Here is a 22,606-nt window from a genome sequence, read left to right as displayed (position 1 = left end):
GGATCTCTTTTCTTTCCCCCCCCCCCCCCCCCGCATCTCTTTTCTCCCCTCCACTCTCATCTCTTAAAGAAATGATTTTGGCCCGGAGATGTATGGTGTAGTGAAGACTGAAAGGAAGGGAAGCTATTTCTTTTTTTAAAAATTCCACTTGGGGCAAATTAACGTGGCCAATCCACCTATCGGGCATATTTTTGGGTTGTAGGGGTAGACCCACGCAGACATGGAGAGAATGTGCAAACTGCGGCATCATGCCGCCTGCAGTCAGCATTGTCAGCCCTTGGTTGTGCGCCCAGTCGAAAAGCAGCTCTTTTTGGGGCTTCTGAAATCTGCCCCCCTGATGCAGTGTTATTCACATGTGTATGCACTGAACAAGTCAATGTGCATGCCCAGGGGTGGATTGCTATTAACAGTAATGCCTGCAGCAGTCCTGGGTCTTTCCATGTAGGGGGACATAAAAACATGCCTGTGTCTCCAGTGATACTCAGCAATGTTGAACACTCCGCTTGATAAAGTAGTCAAGCTCCTTTTCTGTCTCCTCAATGCCAAATTGATGTGGATTTCAAAGCACTGGAAAATCAACTGAATCCCTGGGAAAGGGACATTACCCCAAAATTTAAACAACGTAATTACACCAGTGCAGCAAAAAAATGCACATTTGCGCCCTTCACGGATCCCGCTGGGGCCCCCGACAGTACAATGGATTGAACGCCCACAGTTTAAATAAGACATGACAAATTCACGTCCCATTGCTTTCCCATCGTAACTGCATTTTGTATGTCATCTGAGGCACATTATTTTCAGAGAAAAGCAATTCAGTTGAGTAAATTCTTAGAGTCTTGAGTAACTCATTTGCTTTGGAACTTTAATCTTTGTTCATCTTTAATGAAGGTTGGTTTTCTGTTGTACTTTGCCTTTCAGTTTATTTGGGCAGTATCAACGTTTTAACATCCATTAGTCAACTATTCAGAGATCTGTGGGTTGTCATGTCTGGTACAAGGAGTTCAACTCTTGAGTGGTGCAGAATATAATTTTGCTACAAATTGAATAATTGCCCACAAATTCATCTTTTTACTATCTGATAAAATATATTACCACAATTATGGTATTCACCAACACACTTTGGCTCAGCTTGGTTGTCGAAGTGAGTCGGGTTGGGGTTTGAGGACATTACAGGTCACTAAGTTTGGATGCCGCTAATTCTGGTGGAGCAAATAGTTTGGGACAAAAATCGGTACCTCAGGTGTTTACATTTAAAAAAAAATTCCAGTTAAGGGACAATTTAGTGTGGCCAATCCACCTACCCTGCGCATCTTCGGGTTGTGGAGGTGAGACCCAAGCAGACATGGGGAGAATGTGCAAACTCCACATGGACAGTGACCCGGGGCGGCAATCAAACCCAGGTCCTTGTTGCCGTGAGGCAGCAGTGCTAACCACTGCGCCACCATGCCGCCCTCCTCGGGTGTTAACGTGAGGTGTGTCCTGTGATAACCCAATGTTGAGGAACTGGCCCCCTGAATTATAACTTGAGTAATTCAAACATGTGTTTGTACCTTCTGAAGTATGAAAATGTTTTGTAAATTGATGTCTCGTAATATTTTGTATCTTGCAGTGAATGAATTCCAACTATTCCACTTGTCGATTTGTATTCTCACCTGAAAAGTACATATTTTGATGAAAAAGAATGATCAATTATGCAACCTTAGCAAAAAGAGAGTAACATGGCAATATTAATAGTGGAAGCAGCTGTCACAGTGTAATGGCATTGAACTCTCAATCATGTGAGAGTTAAAATACAGGTTGTGTAATTTTGAAAGGTAGTTCACGTCTGGAAAAACGACTTCAGGAAGTTTGCAATAGCTTTACAGAAAGTCACTTTCAAAACATCTAATTCTCGGGATGTGGGCAATGCTGGTATTTGTTACCCATCCCTTGTTACCCTTTGAGAAGATGGTGGTGAACTGCTGTAGTCCCAGTGTGAAAGTACTTCTACAATGTTGTGGGGTAGGGAGTTCCAACAACAATGGAGCATGGTGATAGATGCTCAAGTTGTATTGGTGTATGATTTTCTCAGCTTGCATTTGTTCTTGGTTATAATGAGCATGAGAGACCAATCAAGATCATTCATTGAGGAGCCAAAAAATCTATCAACCTATATGAGTGTATCTCTCGCTCATAGATAAGGTCTCAGTCAGGTTGAATGGATCTGAAATATGTCTTCTGAAGAAATCTCTGTTGGATCCTGCATGCCACCCGAGTTCCTCATTTTTCAATCACACAGAGTGTTCCCAATCACTCCGGACACATTTGGTTTGTAAAGAAACTTGAGTCACCCGATTTCTACACGGTCACAGATTTAGAACAAAGAAAAGTACAGCACAGGAATAGGCCCTCCAAGCCTGAGCCGACCATGCTGCCCATCTAAACTAAAATCTTCTACACTTCCGGGGTCCGTATCCCTCTATTCCCATCCTATTCATGTATTTGCCAAGATGCCCCTTAAATGTCACTATCATCCCTGCAGATATCTTGCCTTGCCCCCATTCTTCCATGTGTTGCTAACTTAGTTCAATTGCTTTGTTTTATTACCTTTGCTCTTGAGTCGCCAGGTATCTTTATGATACCGCCATGAGGTTCAAATCCGAATAATGATCAATAATCCAATACACCGATTAGTAAGGTTTAAATCAAAGCACATTTATTATACACAGTAAGCGCTACTCATGCACAGATTCTACGTCTAAGCTACTTCTATAACTAATAGGCCTATACTTAACTTGGAACTGGCCCACCAGGTCAGGGAAACAAATGGCCTTTCGTTCGGGTTCTGAGCCTACGGGATTCGAAGTTGGTACAGATTGGTAGCTAGGAGCGCCTAGCTACCAATGTTTGTTTTCCGGTATAAAACATGGGCAGGTACAGTTTTGTCTTTTAAAAAGCATTTATGTTAACGATGGGTATAGCCGGATAATAATCACTTATTGTCACAAGTAGGCTTCAATGAAGTTACTGTGAAAAGCCCCTAGTCGTCACATTCCGGCGCCTGTTCGGGGAGGTCGGTACGGGATATGGGTCAAATGCAAGCAATTGGGACGAGCTTAGTGGTAAAAACTGGGCGGCATGGCCAAGTTGGGCCGAAGGGCCTGTTTCCATGCTGTAAGCCTCTGTGACTCTGTAAATACTTTGTTTCAAACCAGCGTCAGCCTTTGAACCACCTTGCCAATAATAGTTATCTATTCTGCATCATTGTCAGTTGCCTAATGCAAACAGTATGGTCACTTCACTGTGGCTCTAAATGCCTCATTTTTATGATCTCTTGCATTCAATATTGTATTGTGGAGACTTTAATTCTACATATTTAGTTATTTCAATTTGTGGATAATTGGGTGTCAGCCTTATCTCAGTGGGCAGCACTCTTGCATCTTGAGTCAGTAACTTGTGGGCTCAAGTTCCACTCGTGAGATTAGAGTTGGGCTCCAGTGCACTATTGGAGTGCCGCATTGTCAAATGTGCTGTCTTTCAGGTGGGATGTAAAACCAAGGCCCTGTCTTCCTTCTCGGGTAAAAGATCTCGAGGCAATATTGGAAGAGCTGGGGACTTCTCCCCTTTGTTTTGGCTGATATTTATTCCTCCATCAGTGTAATAAAAGCAGATTATTTTATAGTTCGTGTTACAACTTTTGTGGAATCTTGCTGCATATAAGCTTTGTGAAGAATTTTAGCACACCCTGAGGTCAGGAAAGATGCTATATCAATGAACGTTTGAGCTGCCCCCACCTGTCTGATGTTTATTCTTTGGGGATGAAACGTTCTCTCTGAGGGTGTTGCATTTCCTAATTGTGGTTGTGACGTTGAGAATGAAATAAGCTGCAGTTTATGACAAAGTTTGTTTCTTTTAAACAAGTTTTAAATTACAATTTTATTGCTGTGTAGATTTTTGAAAGATGACACATGCTTTTAAAAAGTGATTGATGAAACATAGGTGTTGTAATTTGGGAGGTTTGATCTTTGCCCTTTGCATCACCTATGTTCTCCAATTCGTGCCTATCGTGACATTGCAAAACTCATCCGAGGCAAAGAATGCTCAATGTGCTGTTGTTTTCCAAAGTCCTAGCAGTGAAATACTCCAGAGCAGTTGGCTGCTTTGTAGGAGCAGCTCACCAAGATATTGGCTGTTAATCTTCACCGAGTATGCAAATACTATCTGTTTCAAAGCGGATGCTTTTGTCCCCTGTGGTAATACCAGGTATTGCAGTACCTGAGAGGTGGATGACCATTGGCTAGACATAGGAGTCTACCATTGGTTAACGTACATAGCTCTGCCCTGAGAGGCGGGGTATAAGAAGCTGCTGGGTACAGTTCTAGCTGATTAAAGCCTATTAGTTATGACTCACCTTGACTCGAGAGTAATTGATTGTGCATCATCCCCAATACCATGAATTGAATTCCTAACCTTGTTTGAGAATTATGGTTTAATGCAACTTCTGTTGTACTTTTTCAATAAAAGCAGAACAGAGACATATGAAACAGGAGCAAGAGTAGGCCATTCAGCCCCTCGAGCCTGCTCCATCATTCAATAAGATCATGGCTGATCTGTTTATGTTTCAAGTTCCACATTGCCATCTATCCCTGATTTGTTTTTTTTAATTTAGAGTACCCAATTATTTAATTTTTTCCAATTAAGGGGCAATTTAGCGTGGCCAATCCACCTAACCTGCACATCTTTAGGCTGTGGGGGTGAATCCCACGCAGACATGGGGAGAATGCAAACTCCACACGGACAGTGACCCAGGGCCGGGATTCGAACGTGGGCCCTCAGCGCCGCAGTCCTCGTGCTATCCACTGCACCACATCCGCCCCTCTATCCCTGATTTCTAATTCCTGTTAGGCACAGGAATCAATCTACCTCTGCCTTAAAAATATTCAGTGACCCTGCTGCCACCGTCTTCTGAGGCAAACTTCCAAAGTCGCACAAACCCCGGAGAAAAAAATTCTCTGTCCTGTAAGAGTGATCCCTCGTTCTGGACTTGCCCACAGGAGGAAATGTCCTTTCCATGTCCCACCTTGTCCAGAACATTCAAAATCTTCTACACTTCGATCAAGTCAGCCCCGACTCTTGTAAACTCCAGTGGAAACAAGCTCAGCCTGTCAAACCTTTCCTTATAAGAAAATCTGTTTATTCCAGGAATCGATCGAGTAACCCTTTGAACCGCCTGCAACACATTTACATTCTTCCTTAAATAAGGAGACCAAAACTGCACACAGTATTTGAGACGTGGTCTCACCAATGCTCTGTATAACATAATCATAGTGCCCTTACTTTTATGTTCAATTCCTCTCAGAATAAAGGATAGCTTTCCATTAGCCGCTGCCTTGATTATGTGCCGGATATGCGTACTAATTTTTTGTGACTCATGCTAGAACACATAGACCCCTCTGCACCTCAGCATTCTGCAGTTGTTCTCTGTTTAAGTGATACTTTTTAAAAATCTTCCTGTCCAAGTGAACAACTTTATACTTTCCTACGTTAGACTCCATCTGTCAGATCTTTACCCACTGTTTCAATCATTCAACCTATCTATACTTGTCTGCAACCTCCTATGTCTTCGCAACATACTTTCCTACCTATCTTTATGCCGAATGGTCATTGGATAAACATTTGGCTGATAAGGGAATAGTGTAGATGGGCTTTAGAGTTGTTTCACAGGTCGGCACAACATCGAGGGCCGAAGGGCTTGTACTGCGCTGTTATGTTCTATGTCTGCAAATTTAGCTACCCTGCCTTCACTCCCCTTATCTAATTCATGAATTGTAAAATGTTGAGACCTGAGCACAGATCCCTGCAGGGCACCACACATCACATCTTGCCAATCCAAAAAAGACCCATTTATGCAGAGAAGAGAGAAAAACAACTTGAACTCATCCTCAACAACCTGTCTGCTGCAGTTGCATCTGCCCATAACAGGAAGGAAGGACTTGAAGGCACTGTTGTAAATTTGCAGATAATACAAAGATATGCAGAGTAACGGGTAGTATTGAGGAAGCAGAGGTCTGCAGAAGGGCTTGGACAGGCTAGGAGAGTGGGCAAAGTAGTGGCAGATGGAATACATGTGGATGGTTGTGCATTTTGGTAGGAAGAATGGAGGCGGAGACTATTTTCTAAATGGGAAAACGCTTAGGAAATCAGAAGCGCAAAGGGATTTCAGAGTTCTAGTTCAAGATTCTCTTGAGGTTAATGTGCAGGTTCAGTCGGCAGTTAGGAAGCAAATGCAATGTTAGCATTCATGTCGAGAGGGCTAGAATACAGGAACAGAGGTGTATTGCGGAGGCAATATAAGGCTCTAGTCAGACCCCATTTGGAGTATTGTGAACAGTTTTGGGCTCTGTATCTAAGGAAGGATGTGGTGGCCTTGGAAACGGTCCAGAGGAGGTTCACGAGAATGATCCCGGGAATGAAGAGCTTGTGGTATGAGAAGTGGTTGAGGACTCTGGGTCTGTCTGTCCTCGATAGAGTTTAGAAGGATGAGGGGGGATCGTATTGAAACTTAAAGGATACTGCGAGGCTTGGATAGAGTGGACGTAGAGAGGATATTTCCACTTGTAGGAAAAACTAGAACCTGAAGGCACAGCCTCCGACTGAAAGGACAATCCTTTAAAATTGAGGAGGAGGAATTTCTTCACCCAGGCCAAGTCACTGAGCGTCTTTAAGACAGAGGTAGAGAGGTTGTTGATTAATAAGGGAATTTGGGGTTATGGGGCGAAGGCAGGAGAAAGGGGTTGAGAAACGTATCAGCCATGATTAAATGGCGAAGCAGACTCGATGGGCCAAATGGCGTAATTATTCTCCTGTGGTCTTGTATCAGTAGAAGTGCTCACTATCATTGTGGAAAGGAAGTCCTGTCTTCACATTGAGTATACCCTCCAGCGTGTTGTATGGCATTACCCCGTGCGAAGTGGAATAGACTTTCAACAGATGTAGCATCGCAAGACTGGGCAGCCATGAGGTGCTGTGTACCATCAGCAGCAGCAGAATTGTACTCAACCACAATCTGCAACCTCATGGCCCGGCATATCCCCCACTTTATCATTACCACCCAGCCAGGGGATCAACCCTGGTTCAATGAAGTCTGCAGGAAAGCATGCCAGGAGCAACACCAAACATATCTAAAAAGGCAGTGTCAACCTGTGAAGCTACAACACAGGACTACCCGTGTGCCAAACCGCATAATCAGCAAGCAATAGACAGAGCTAAGCGATTCCACAACAAACGCACCAGATCGAAGCTCTGAAGCCCTGCCACATCCACCCATCAATGGTGGTGGACAATTAAACAACTCGCTGGAGGAAGTTGCTCCACAAATATCCCCATCCTCAATGATAGAGGAGCCCAGCAGATATGGATTTGAATTTTTGTTTATTGTCACATGTACCGAAGTACAGTGAAAAGTATTTTTCTGTGGGCAGCTCAACGGATCATTAAGTACATGAAAAGTAAATAAAAAGAAAATATATAATAGGGCAACATGAGATACACAATGTAGATGCATAGGCATCGGGTGAAGCATACAGGAGTATAGTATTAATCAGGTCAGTCCATAAGCGGGTCGTTTAGGAGTCAGGTAACAATGGGGAAGAAGCTGCTTTTGAATCTGTTTGTGCGTGTTCTCAGACTTTTGTATCTTCTGCCCGATGGAAGAGTGAGAAAGACGGGTGGGAGGGATCTTTATTACGCTGCCCGCTTTCCCCAGGCAGCGGGTGGTGTAGATAGAGTTAGTGGCTGGGAGGCAGGTTTGTGTGATGGACTGGGTGGTGTTCACGACTCTCTGAAGTTTCTTGCGGCCTTGGGCCGAGCAGTTGCCATACCAGGCTGTGATGCAGCCTGATAGGATGCTTTCTATGGTGCACCTGTAAAAGTTGGTCAGAGTCCGTGTGGACAGGGGGCTGGTTTAGCACAGTGAGCTAAACAACTGGCTTGTAATGCAGAGCAATGCCAGAAGCGCGGGTTCAATTCCCGTACCGGCCTCCCCGAACAGGTGCCTGATTGTGGCGACTAAGGGCTTTTCACAGTAACTTTATTGAAGCCTACTTGTGACAACAAGCGATTATTATTATTATTATTATTATTATTATTATTATTATTATTATTATTATTATTATTAATACATGCCGTATTTCCTTAGTTTCCTGAGGAAGTATAGGCGCTGTTGTGCTTTCTTGGTTGTAGCGCGACGTGGGTGGACCAGGACAAATTTTTGTGACGTGTGCATCTAGGAATTTGAAGCTGTCAATCTGTTGATGCAGACAGGTGTGTGTTACAGTACTTTGCTTCCTGAAGTCAATGACTAGTTCTTTAGTTTTGCTGGCATTGAGGGATAGATTGTTGTTGCTGCGCCACTCCACTGGTTCTCTATCTCCCTCCTGTATTCTGACTATGTGCAAAAGATGAGGCTGAAGTATTCACAACAATCATCAGCCAGAGTGCTGGGTGAATGATCGATCATGATCTCCGGACACAGATGCGAGGTCCTCAGCCAATACAATTCACTCCATGTGATATCAAGAAATGGCTGAAGACACTGGATACTGCAACAGCTATAGGTTCTGACAATATTCTGGCAGTAGTACTGAAGACTTGTGCTCCAGACTTGTCGCACCCCTAGCCAAGCTGTTCCAATACAGCTACAACACTGGCATCCCCAGCAATGTGGAAAATTGCCCAGGTGTGTCCTGTACATGAGAAACAAGAGAAATCCAACCCAGCCAGTTCCCGCCTTATCAGTCTGCTCTCCGTCAACAGCAAACTGATGGAAGATGTCATCAACAGTGCTATCAAGCGGCACTTACTCAGCAATAACCTGCTCACAGATGCTCAGTTTGGGTTCCGTCCAGGGTCACTCAGCTCCTGACCTCATTACAGCCTCGGTTCAAACGTGGACAAAAGAGCTGAATGCCTGAGGTGAGAGTGACTGCCCTTGCCGTCAAGGCAGCATTTGATCAAGGAGTCCTAGCTAAACCTGGAGTTGATGGGAATCAGGGGGAAAACTCTCCGCTGGTTGGAGTCGTACCTGGCACAAAAGAAGATAGTTATGGTGGTTGGAGGTCAATCCTCTCAGCTCCAGGACATCACTGCAGGAGTTCCTCAGGGTCGTGTCCTCGGCCCCAACCATCTTCAGCTGCTTCATCAATGACCTGCCTTCCATCATAAGGTCAGAAGTGGGGATGTTTGCGGATGACTGCACAATGTTCAGCACCATTTGCACTCCTCAGATAATGAAGCAGTCCATGTCCAAATGCAGCAAGACCTGGACAATATCCAGGCTCGGGCTGACAAGTGGCAAGTTACTTTCATGTCTCGTAAGTGCCAGGCAATGACTATCCCCATACACAAGAGGATCTAAACATTGCCCCTTGACCTTCAATGGCATTACCATCGCTGAATCCCCCACAATCAACATCCTGAGGAGGGTTACCATTGATCAGAAACTGAACTGGACTAGCCATATTAATACTGTGGCTACCAGGGCAGGTCAAAGGCTAGGAAGCCTACAGCGAGGAACTCGTCTTATGTTCCCCCAAAGCCTGCCCAGCATCCACTCAGCAGAAATCAGGAGTGTAATGGAATACTCTCCACTTGCCTGGATGAGTGCAGCTCCAACAACACTTAAGAAGCTCAACACCATCCGGGACAAAGCAGCCCATTTTGGTCCACCTTCCGCATTCAATCCCTCCACCACTGACGGAACAGTGGCAGCATTGTACCATCAAGATGCACTGCAGGAAATTACCAAGGTTCCTTAGGCTGCACCTTCCATACCCACGGCCAGTACCATCTAGAAGGACGGGTGCAGCAGATACCTGGGAACACGACTACCTGGAGGTTCCCCTCCAAGTCACTCAACACCCTGACTTGGAAAAATATCGCCGTTCCTTCACTTGCGCTGGTTCAAAATCCTGGAATATCTTCCTAACAGCATAGTGGGTGTACCTACACCTCAGGAACTGCAGAGGTTCCAGAAGGCAGCTCACCGCCATCTTCTGGAGGACAACTAGGGATAGGAAATAAATGCTGACCTAGCCAGCAATGCCCACATCCTGTAAATAAATTTTTATTAAACTGTTTTCTGCCAACCAGCCAATCATCTTTGATGCCAATATGTTGCCCCTTACGCCATGAGTTTAATTTCCAAAATCACCTTTGATGGTTCATCTTATCAAGTGCCTTCTGGAAAACCCAAATACGGAACGACTTCTGGCTCCCCTTTGTCTACAGTATATTTGATTCCTTCAAAAATCTCCAATAAATTGGTTGAACGCTATTTCCCTTTCGCAACCATGCTGACTTTTCCTCTGTGACTCTGAGGACCGGCCAAATATTTGTTCCTTTATTCTGCATTTCCTTATTATCTACCATTAATTCCTCATTCTCACTCTGGAGGACCAACGCTCATTTTACTTTTTTTCAAATATCTGTAGAAACTCTATCTGTGTTTTCATTTTTCGTGCGCTTCTCCTTATACCCCGGTGACATGGTAGCACAGTGGTTAGCACTTGCTTTACAGTCTCAGGGACCCGTGTTCGATTCCCGCTTGGGTCACTGTCTGTGTGGAGTCTGCACGTTCTCCCTGTGTGTGCGTGGGTTTCCTCCCACAGTCCTGAAAGACGTGCTTGTTAGGTGAATTGGACATTTTGAATTCTCCCTCTGTACCCGAATAGGCGCCTGAGTCTGGCAACTACGGGCTTTTCACAGTAACTTTATTGCAGTGTTAATGTAAGCCTACTTGTGACAATAATAAAGATTATTATTATTGTACACCTAAGGATAGATCCTTAATATAGCTCAGGAAGAGCAGTGGTCTCTTTGGTTAAAAGTTATTATTCATTATATGCCTTTTCCTCATGTTTGATGCGTTCCTCAACTTCTTTTGTTAATCACAGATGGTGGATCCTCCCTATAAAAGTTTCTGTGTCGGAGCAATATACTTATTCTGAAGTATCCCCATAAATGTCAGCAACTGCTTCTCTGTTGATCTATCCACTAGCCCAGTATCCCAGTTCACTTCAGCCACCTCCGCTTTCATGCCCACACAGTTGCCCTTATTTAAGTTCAAAATATTAGTCTTAGACCCAGTCTTCCTTTCAGACTGGATATTAAATTATATCATGTGGTTGCTGCTACCTGGGGTGCCTTTACTCTGGGGTCATTAATTAATCCGGTCACATTCCATAATGCCAAATCTAACATCTGTTCTATGGTTGGTGCCAGAATGTGCTACTCTGACAAACTACCTCAAAAGCATTCGCTAAACTCATCCAGGCTACTGCTGCTAATCTGATTTCTCTAGTTTATATGTAGGTTAAAATCTCCCATGATTATTGCTGCCCCTTTATCACAAGCACCCAATGTTTTCCTCCTTGTATACTTTGTCCTACATTATAGTTACTGTTGAGGGCCAGCAGACCATAAGACATAGGAGCAGAATTAGGCCACTCGGCCCATCGAGTCTGCTCCGCCATTCAATCATGGCTGATATTTTTCTCATCCCCATTCTCCTGCCTTCTCCCCATAACCCCTGAGACCACTCCAACCAATGACTTCTTTCCCCTTCTATTCCTCATCTCCTCCCAAACCAGTTCTACACCCTGAGAACCCCCCCCCCCCCCCCGCCACCTTTATCTAGCTTCCTATTGTTTTTGAATGTCATATACCCCTCGATATTCAGGACCTAACCGTTGTCTTCCTGCAGCTACGTGTCCATAATGATCAGATTTATTTACTTCGGTGTGCACCATCAATTGGTTTATTTTGTTCTGAATGTTCACATTCAGATACAGGGCCTTTAGTTTTGTCTTTTTGTGATGTTTGTAACATTTTGTCTTGATCCAACAAGACTAATAACCAAACTCCGCAACCTTGGACTTGACCCCTCCCTGTGCAGCTGGATCCTCGACTTCCTCACCAACAGACCGCAATCTGTCAGGATAGGCAACAGCACCTCTTCTACAATAATCCTCAACACCGGGGCCTCGCAAGGATGTGTGCTCAGTCCTCTACTGTACTCCCTATACACCCATGACTGTGTGGCAAGATTGAACTCCAACTCAATCTATATGTTTGTGGACGATACGACTGTGGTGGGTCGTATCTCAAACAACAACGAATCAGACTACAAAAGGGAGATAGATCACTTGGTTGCATGGTGTACCGAAAACAACCTCTCTCTAAATGCTGGAAAGACCAAAGAACTGATCATTCACTTCAGGAAGCGCAGGACGACCCCCCCCCGCCTTGCATCAATGGCTCCGAAGTGGAGATGGTCGATAGCTTTAAGTTCCTGGGGGTCACCATCACCAACAGTCTGTCCTGGTCCACTCGCGTTGATGCAACAGTCAAGAAAGCCCAACAACGTCTCTACTTCCTACGGAAGCTAAAGAAATTTGGCATGTCTACATCGACTCAGAAACTTCTATAGATGTGCCATAGAGAGCATCCAATCCGGCTGCATCACTGCCTGGTATGGAAACTGCTCAGTCCAAGATCGCAAGAAACTGCAGAGTGGTGAACTCAGCCCAACGCATCACACAAGATTGCCACCCGCACATTGATTCTGTCTACACCTCCCGCTGCCTCAGGAAGGCAGACAGCATTATCAGAGACCCCTCCCACCCAGGCTTTGCCTTCTTCCAGACTCTTCCATCAGGCAGAAGGTACAGAAGTCTGAAGACCCGCACATCCAGACATAGGAACAGCTTCTTCCCCACAGTTACCCCTCAATGACTCCTCCCTCGGAGTGATCTGTTCCCTGTAAGAACACTATTCACGACGCCCTATGCTGCTCTTGTTTGGCCTTGTTCCGCACTGTAAACAATCACTATTTGTTGATGCACCACTGTCAATGTACTCTGTCTATTATTCTTTTGTCTACTATGTACTTACTGTGAACGTTCCCTTGGCCCGCAGAAAAATACTTTTCACTGTACTTCGGTACATGTGACAAATATCAATCAATTGATTCTTGGAGTATTTTTTCTCTGTCCTTTTCTCTGACCTTCGTTTCCAACATTACTATTTTCCCCTCTTGCCTTATCTCTACTCTATGATGCGTCACATCTATGGAGATTTGACCCCTTGCCCCACTATTTAGTTTTAAACCTGCCCTAGTTAATGCGATTCGCAAGAACACTGGTCCCAGGGGATTGAGGTGTAGACCACCCCGACAGTATAGTCTCCACTTTTGGTTTAACACAGTGGGCTAAAACAGCTGGCTTGTAACGCAGAACAAGACCGGTAGCACGGTTCGATTCCCGTACCGGTCTCCCCGAACAGGCGCCGGAATGTCGCGACCAGGGGCTTTTCACAGTAACTTCATTGAAGCCTACTTGTGACAATAAGCAATTATTATTATTATTATTATTATTATTATATTACCCCAGTTCTGGTGCCCCACAAACCAGAAGCCACTTTTCCCACGCCAGCCTTTGAGCCATGAATTCATCTCTCTTATTTTATGTATGCTATGCCAATTTGCATGTGACTCAGGTCATTTTTAGAAATCATCACAAACGGTCGAAATAAAATTTGTCTTTTTATATTCTCAATATCTTTAGCACTGATACAAAGGTTTGGAGTTTAATAATAAGCATTAATCAATTAACTTATGCATTCATTTAGTTTTTGATTGCAATTAAAATGACCAGAATCGCCAGAGCAGCAAGATTGAATCAAATACTCAACACAAAATGTTAGAATCTTCTGAAATTTTCCAACCGTGAGAAAATAGCTTTCTGAAAGAGAGGTGTAGAAAAACAAAACAAACTTTATTTTAGTTCCATGTAAAATGCGACTGGTGCTGTATTGATTGCACAAGATACGAGCAGCTTTACTAGGTGCTGTTTATATCTTTGCAGTTTATGCAACACTTCCACGTTATACACAAACATAACATGTTTTATTATCGAATGTTTTGAATTTTGTCTATCCCAGTTCACTCCGTTTTATGCACCTAAAAGGCCACAAGTTTTATCCAGACCCAAACTGATAGACTGGAATTCTTGCTGGCCTTTGCACTGCTATTTGTTGTATCAGGCACTGCGTTCCAGCTATTTTGGGCTGTGTCTTTATGATGATCTGCGACATTTTTCCTATCACTGCTTCAGATTGCAGCAAGGATGGCCTGATAGAAACCTGCGCTCAGCTTGTGTTGCAAACCATCTGCAGGTGAATCAATTGCAGGTCTATGGGGTTTTTGCGCACAATGTGAGATTTCTGAAATTTGAGCTCAGACCTGGAAGGTTTTTAAAAAGTAGTTTAATAGGCTGTTTCTTTGCTAGCTATTGTATGCAAGTACTGTGGCTCTGGATGTTTCTGGGCACGGCTGCCGTGACTGCAGGACCGAATCAAAGGTTGATGAGGAGAAGCTGTACTGCACTGCACACACAGGTATCTACAAAACAGAGCAAAATCCATATTCACCGCGCAGGGCTGCCTCTGCTTACGTGCAGCAGTCCTTCAGTAATGTCTAAAAACACCTTTTGTGAGAATATGGTACGAAGTCAGTTTTCTAAAAGATGTTTATATTATCTTTTTGTGGTACCTTCTTGTACTCGGTTGTGGGTTGACAGACACCCATAACTACCTGAGCAGCTGAATAGTACAGACATTACGAAAGATCCCTGTGCTCAACATGGATCATCTTACTGCCCTTGGCTTCCCATCCCAGAGCACAGTAGACGGATAAACAGTTTGCAGATGTTAGAGCTATGCTTTCTGGAAATTTCAGCTTGAATAACTGTCTGAAAAAATGCAACCAGTCACACACTGTCTCGAGTGTTGTATTAACATGCAGAGATTATTCGACCTGTCGGTTAACTAATTTAGTTGCAAATAGATAATTAGCTTTTCAAGTTGCACATTTTCCTATAAAAGTAACTACTCCGCACCATTTTATGAAAATCCGTAACCCAGTTCTAAAACCTGTGGTCACAATGATGAGCTGAGATGAACGGTTTTCCTTCCGTATCTGAAATGTATGAAAGCTGTTTTAGAAATATTGACAAAGCGAAATGGTGGCAGTGGAAAAACCTGCCCTGTTGGTGTCGGCTTACAGTGGAATTGCTGTTGTAATTGTTACTGTTACCCAGAAATAGATATAATTTTAGAATGTTTGCAACAAGTATATTAAACTTCTCCACAAGGATATAACTTAAAAAATAAGTGATGTCTGGTAGAAATGAAACATATATTTGGATATAATCTATTGTGTGCTTTGTGGGCAATATCTCATTATCTGCAGGTCTGCCGTCTAAACATTGATTTGAGGATTTGGTGAATATCCTCCAATTCCATTGCAGCAGTGTGGATCTGCTAGTGTCTGGAAATAGGATTGTTGGGTGAAGAGAGGCCCATCATCAAAACACGGTGCCAGCAGGCAAGGCTGCATTCCGTGTCCTTGCCCCCTCTGATTTCGGAGCGGGGGATCCTCTGTATTTCTCCAGCTCTGCTATGGTTTTGGACCTGGTCCCCATGTTTCCATCGCTTGCGTGGTGTCATCTCTCTTCTGTTTCCTGTTGTCTTTGCTTTTCACACATTGTTTGACTCTGTTTTATTTATTGTTTCTACTATTTGTTCAATTCTTTTGTTTCTGCCTCTCCTTTCTCCCCTTATCTGGTTTTTTGCTTTTTTTCTGTTCTGAAGACACCACTCTGAAATATCCGCTGTCTGTTTTCTCTGCAAATTCTGATTGTCAATTGCTTCCATATTTTTTTCTGTTTCCTTTATTATATAGCAGATATCTAGAATGTAACTAGGAAGACTTCCACTCACCGATGTGGTTAATGTTGTTTGTGTTTCTTTTTTAAAAATAAATTTAGAGTCCCCGATTCTTTTTGTTTTACAATTGAGCAATTTAGCGTGGCCAATCCACCTACCCTGCACATCTTTGGGTTGTGGGGGTGAGACCCATGCAGACACGGGCAGAATGTGCAAACTCCTCACGGGGCCGGGGCCGGGATCGAACCCAAGCCCTCGACGCTGTGAGGCAGTAGTGCTAACCACTGTACCGTTGGTTAAAGTTGTCGGATTCCAGTTCTCTTTATACTTTATGTGCCATGGTTTGTCAGTTGCTTTGTAATATGACCTGTGCAGGAGATAAAACAGTGGCTTAAATCGAGCCCAGTCGTCCGTATCTCAGTTTGATTGCAAGACTTGGGTCACCACCAGTGAATTGCTTTGTAATATCACACGCAGTCTGGGGTATCGTGTGCAGTAAATGGAAAGAGTGATGTTCCAAAACAGCAGTGAGATAAGTGAGCTAATTGAGGCTTTTTAGATGTTAATTGAGAGAGCAGTGTCAGCGAAAGCAGAGGGGAAACTTGCAGCTTCTCATAGTACTATGAAACATTAACATGTTGAACAGCTGGTAGGCGCCTCAGTTATCATCTCGTAAGAAAGATGGCATTTCAGCAATGTAAAACTCTTTCAATGTAACAAGGTCAGCCTAGATTTTGTGCTTAACATGCACACACGAATTACAAGCAAGAGTTAGGCCACTTGGCTCATTAACCCTGCTCCATCATTCAATAAGTTTGTGGTCGATCTGATTGTAACTGCAACTCCACATTCCTGCCTACCCTGATAACCTTTCAGCCCCTTGCTTATCCAAGAGTCCATCCACCTCTGCCTTGAAAATATCCCGCTGCTCTGCTTCCACTGCCTTTTGAGGAAGAGTTTCAAAAACCCTCAACCCTCAGAAGAAAAATCGTCCTCATCTCTGTCCTAAATGGGCTCCCTCTTAAGTAGGCCCTAGTTCTGGATTCTCCCACAAGAGGAAACATCCTCTTCACATCGACCCTGTCAAGATCCCTCAGGATCTTGTATGTTTCAATTAAGTCACCTCTTACTCTTCTAAACTCCAGGTGATGCAAGCCTAGCTTCTCCAACTTTCTTTCATAACACAACCGTCCAATCCAGGTATTAGTTCAGCAAACCTTCTCTGCACTTCTTCCAATGTATTTACAATCTTCTTAAATAAGGTAACCAATATTGTGCGCTCTCCAAGTGTGGCCTCACCAATGCCATGTATCACTGAAACATAATCTTCCTACTTGTGTATTCATGTCCTCTCGCAATAAATGGTAACATTCTATTAACTTGCAGTACTTGTATACTAACCTTTTGCGATTCATGCACAAGGACACCCAAATCCCTCCACGTCTCGGACCTCTGCAGTCGGTTAGATAATCTCCTTTTTAAAAGTTTTCTTGCCAAAATGGACAATTTCCCACTTTCCCACATTATATTCCAATTACCAGATCTTTGCCCATTCATAGAATCATAGAATTTACAGCGAAGAAGGAGGCCATTTGGCCCATCGGCCCTTGGAAAGAGCACCCTACTTAAGCCCGCACCTCCACCCTATCCCAGTAACCCCACCTAACCTTTTTGGAAACTTCAGGGCAATTTAGCAAAGCCAATCCACCTAACCTGCATATCTTTGGGCTGTGGGAGGAAACCGGAGCACCCGGAGGAAACCCACGCACACACGGGGGGAACGTGCGGACTCCACACAGACAGTGACCCAAGCCGGGAATCGAACCTGGGACCCTGGAGCTGTGAAGCAACAGTGCTAACCACTGTGCTGCCATGCTGCCCTTTTAACCTGTCTATTTCCCTTTTAGCCTCCTTGTGTCTTCCTCCCATTTTAGTATTCTACTTTTCTTTGTGTTATCAGCAAATATAGCCACCATATCTTCAATCCATTCATCCAATCATTGACATAAATTGTAAACAGCTGAAACCCCAGCACTGATCCCTGTGGCACACACCACTCGAGGTCCCAGAGGGGATTGAACCCATGATCAGCTGCCACAGGCAAGATGCTACTAACTGAAGTAGACTGGCCTCCAGTACTAAATATCAAGTTCTTCCCTGTAGCTCCTGCAAATAATTTTAACAGAGCATCTGGTGACAGGAAAATGTGAGCACACTTGGGAACGCAAAACAGATGGTGTCCTGTACTCCACTCTGTGGAAACATACTGTGATGGGGAATTTGTAATGTAACCAAATTGTCTCTACGTTTAAACCTAGAATTAATTAATGTGACTTGGGAGGCGATTTAGGTATGGAAATATGGCAGGAAATAGATTATAATTCCCAGCCTCGCCTTGCAGAATCTTTAATTTGTCAAATCTTCATTTTAAACCTAGATGGGAAATACACTATAATCTGCTTTTACCTTCAGGAGTTTGGCAATGGTAATTTACTCTGTTGGGTGGGATCTTAACAAAACTGTTTCCCTGCATTAGAAGGGGCTGGAATCAATTTTGAACGTGCTCAGCAACCTGAGTGAATGCTAGTCGGATGTGCAGTGTAATGAATTTCAAATGAAGTAAAGTCGCCATACTCCCAGATCCCTTTAGAGGGGGAGAACTGACTGTTGGTGATTTAACCCAAGGGTCAGCACACCTCGGACAAGGGGAAAGATTGAGAAGGTAGGGCCTTCATGAATAACCTCAGTCAGTACGTGAATTGAACCCGTGCTGATGGCCTCGCTTTGCATCACAAACCAGCTGTCTAGCCAAGTGAGCTGAAAGTAAAAGATACAAGTAAATTTCAATATTGGTTAGCATGCCAAATTTCTGTGTTTATGGAACTGAGTCAACTACGACTGATATTTAACCACATGAATCGATTCATTTTGATTGCTGTGCATTCAAAGTGGGTCTGCTGCTGTAAATTGTCACATCTGCTTTATAAGCCGTGTTCCTGAATAACTAACGTTGACTTCCCACTGCTGCTGCCTCATTTCATTGCTCCTTAACCTGAAATGAATGGATTCTAAAGGTTTACTGTATACAAAGAATGAAGTTGTCTGTGGTATTTGCATAAGCTGTGTTCTGTTGAGTGATCACAGTACTCATGATAAATATTCCTCTATCTCACAGATGCCAGAATTCCAGAAAAAAAATGTCCACATTAAGGACCCTGAGAGAGTGGAAGAAATCATATGTGGTCTTATCAAAGGAGGAGCTTCCAAACTTCAGGTAGGCACCGTCTACAATATCGGGTGATATCGAAAGAGTTTGAAGGGAAATCTGCAAAGTTCAATCTCTCTTTTCAGACTGGAAATTAAATTTGAGTGGTATTTTTCAGATTTTAGTACATTTTGAATAAGTATTAGTGCCACGTGGAGAGAGTCATATCCTACACAAAGACGAGCATATCAAGCAGCTGGATACCTCGGAAACCCTTTCGTATATCTGTTGGTCAAGCATTGTACCTGCCCTTGACCCAGTTGCCTTTGGATTGTCTCTTGAGTGGCTGTTCCCTACACGTGTTACATATAAATTACCTGCACATTATCATTCTGCTGTTTATGGGAGTTTGCTGTGCACAAATTGACAGCTGTGTTTCCCACATTACAATACTGACCACACTTAAACTGCTTAAGTGGCTGTAAAATGCTTTGAGGTGTTTGGTGGTCATGAAATACTATAAATACATATCTTAATGCAAGTCTTTCCTTTTAATTGGTCCTGCTAGTGCTCGTCAGACCTCAACACAAGAAAGTTTATCTTAATCACGCCTCACCCTGCTTCCAGATTTCCTCATCTATCATGTACACCAGTGTTCTTCAAACTCGGGGACTCGACCTGCGGGCGGGTGTCGGGAGGGTCACGGAGCCGTCCTTCGCGGCGCTCCCGATCGCGCGAATCAGTCACAGCAGCCGGCTTTTAATAACGCCGGCTGCAAGCGGCCTTCAAAATGGCCGCGAGCATATTTTTTTTAATCGGCCACATTGCGCATGTGGGTCCGATCATTGGTGCGCATGTGCAAAACTATATCGTTTTGCGTATGTGCACCAATGATCGGGCACGCATGCGCAATGCGGCCGATTTATATTTTTAAAAAACATTTTTTAGTGTTCGCGGCCATTTTGAAGGCCGCTTGCAGCCGGCGTTATTAAAAGCCGGCTGCTGCAGAGACACAAGATTTTTTTTACCTAATCTATCTAATATTTCTGCCTAAAGGGAGGCAGAGGGCAGGTCACGCCCCCTGAACGTCGCCGTCACGTGCTTTGGGCGCGATTGTGATTTTGTTAGCAAACTAGTAACAGGACAGTAACATTTAAAATAGATCATTTTGTTATAAGGAAGAGAGGTCCAGAGACACAAACAGGACAGGATCTCACAACTAAACCTGCTGGAGAGAGTGGCTCAGGACGATCCACAGCAGGACAAAGCAGTGGGGGTGTGAGCTCCAGGAGGGTCCACACCAGGACAAAGCAGTGGTGGTGTGAGCTCCAGGAGGGTCCACACCAGGACAAAGCAGTGTTGGTGTGAGCTGTTCAAGAGGGTCCACACCAGGACAAAGCAGTGGGGGTGTGAGCTGTTCAGGAGGGTCCACACCAGGACAAAGCAGTGTTGGTGTGAGCTGTTCAGGAGGGTCCACACCAGGACAAAGCAGTGTTGGTGTGAGCTGTTCAGGAGGGTCCACACCAGGACAAAGCAGTGTTGGTGTGAGCTGTTCAGGAGGGTCCACACCAGGACAAAGCAGTGTTGGTGTGAGCTGTTCAGGAGGGTCCACACCAGGACAAAGCAGTGTTGGTGTGAGCTGTTCAGGAGAGTCAACAACAGGACAAAGCAGTGCTGGTGTGAGCTCCAGGAGGGTCCACACCAGGACAAAGCAGTGTTGGTGTGAGCTGTTCAAGAGGGTCCACACCAGGACAAAGCAGTGTTGGTGTGAGCTGTTCAGGAGGGTCCACACCAGGACAAAGCAGTGTTGGTGTGAGCTGTTCAGGAGGGTCCACACCAGGACAAAGCAGTGTTGGTGTGAGCTGTTCAGGAGGGTCCACACCAGGACAAAGCAGTGTTGGTGTGAGCTGTTCAGGAGGGTCCACACCAGGACAAAGCAGTGTTGGTGTGAGCTGTTCAGGAGGGTCCACACCAGGACAAAGCAGTGTTGGTGTGAGCTGTTCAGGAGGGTCCACACCAGGACAAAGCAGTGTTGGTGTGAGCTGTTCAGGAGGGTCCACACCAGGACAAAGCAGTGTTGGTGTGAGCTGTTCAGGAGGGTCCACACCAGGACAAAGCAGTGTTGGTGTGAGCTGTTCAGGAGGGTCCACACCAGGACAAAGCAGTGTTGGTGTGAGCTGTTCAGGAGGGTCCACACCAGGACAAAGCAGTGTTGGTGTGAGCTCCAGGGCCTCTGGTGAACAGCCCATTAAGAAGAAACTGAAATCAGGCACAAAGCAGTATAAAGACGATTTTTTAAGGTATGGATTTATGAATTGTGCCAATGCAAATCAGGATGCAAGGCCCATGTGTGTTATATGCAGGGAAGTGCTGGCAAATGAAAGTTTTAAAGCCTCAAAACTTCAAAGGCATTTGAAGACTAAGCATGGCGAGTTCGAGGACAAACCTCTTGATTTTTTTCAAAGGAAGCAACGAGAACTTAAATCGTCGGCTGAAGTCCTCAGCAGAAATGTTACATTGAACGACAAAGTACAATTAGCCTCTTACATGATGCTTACCGTGTGGCTAAAGAGAAAATGCCCCACACTATAGCAGAGAGATAATTCTCCCTGCAGCATTAGATATAGTTCGTACGGTCATAGTTGAGAGGTTCGTTGAAAAAGTGAAATGCATCCCACTTAGTGACAGCACAGTGGCTTGCCGAATTTCCGATATTGCTGAGAATTTAGAAGCCCAGCTTATTTCTCATTTAAAATCAGCGCAGGCATTCTCAATACAACTGGATGAAAGTACAGACATTTCAGATTGTGCAACCTTGCTAGTATACGTTAGGTATGTTTGGCACAATGAATTTGTTGAAGATTTGCTGTGCTACCTGACTTTAGCAACCCACACGACTGGCGCAGAAATTTGTGAAGTTTTGAATAGTTTTGTGGTTGGAAAGTGCGGCCTCGACTGGGGTAATTGCAGAGGAATCACAAGTGATGGAGCAGCCAACATGACTGGGAAAAACAGCGGAGTTATCGTAAGGATTAAGGAGGCAGCTGGTCAGGACATTGTTTGGAATCATTCACCGTGAGGCACTGGCATTGAAAAGAATTCCATCCAATCTTGAAGTGGTGTTGAAAGGAATAGTGAAAGTTGTGAATTTCACAAAACGCGGCCCACTCAATACCAGACTTTTTGACACTGTTCCGATATGGGGGCTGAGCGCACACATTTATTGTTCCACACAGAAGTACGTTGGCTGTCAAGGGGTCGGGTGCTACTCCGAGTTTACGAACTGAGGTATGAAATCCACGCTTTCCTCCTCGAGAAATTGTCCCCTCTGGCTGATTAGTTTGCTGATGAACCTTGGATGCGAGCAATGCCTTACCTTGCAGACATCTTTTCAATTCTAAATGAACTGAACCTCCAATTGCAAGGGAAGGATGATGATTGTTTTCGGCACTCTGAAAAAATCGAAGCTTTCCAAAAGATATTGAAAGTTTGGCAATTGCGAGTGTGAAGCCAAAACGACTACATGTTTCCCACACTGCTACGACACATTGAAGAAAACAGCATTAGCAAGGAAACTGTAAATGGATTGGCAAGCCTTATTGAGTTGCATCTGGCTGCTCTGATCGACAATTTTGGTCG

At 44.3% G+C, this 22,606-nt stretch overlaps 1 protein-coding gene across 3 annotated transcripts in view; it reads left to right on the top strand.

Annotated features, from left to right (window-relative positions):
- Positions 1–22,606, top strand: part of nt5c3a (5'-nucleotidase, cytosolic IIIA) — a 40,028-nt gene that overhangs the window by 2,668 nt on the left and 14,754 nt on the right. For 2 of the 3 annotated variants that reach the window (XM_072466850.1, XM_072466852.1), the window contains exon 2: positions 18,938–19,036. In XM_072466850.1, coding sequence (XP_072322951.1) covers positions 18,938–19,036 — 99 coding nt within the window. Of the gene's footprint in view, positions 1–14,318; positions 14,434–18,937; positions 19,037–22,606 lie in introns of those variants that run through there. The other variant, XM_072466851.1, reaches the window with a different exon arrangement.

This window comes from Scyliorhinus torazame, chromosome 11, assembly GCF_047496885.1.
Source record: "Scyliorhinus torazame isolate Kashiwa2021f chromosome 11, sScyTor2.1, whole genome shotgun sequence".
In the NCBI taxonomy this organism is placed as follows: Eukaryota; Metazoa; Chordata; class Chondrichthyes; order Carcharhiniformes; family Scyliorhinidae; genus Scyliorhinus; species Scyliorhinus torazame.
The sequence above is the reverse complement of the archived record's forward strand: the minus strand, read 5'-3'. Positions and strand labels throughout refer to the sequence as shown.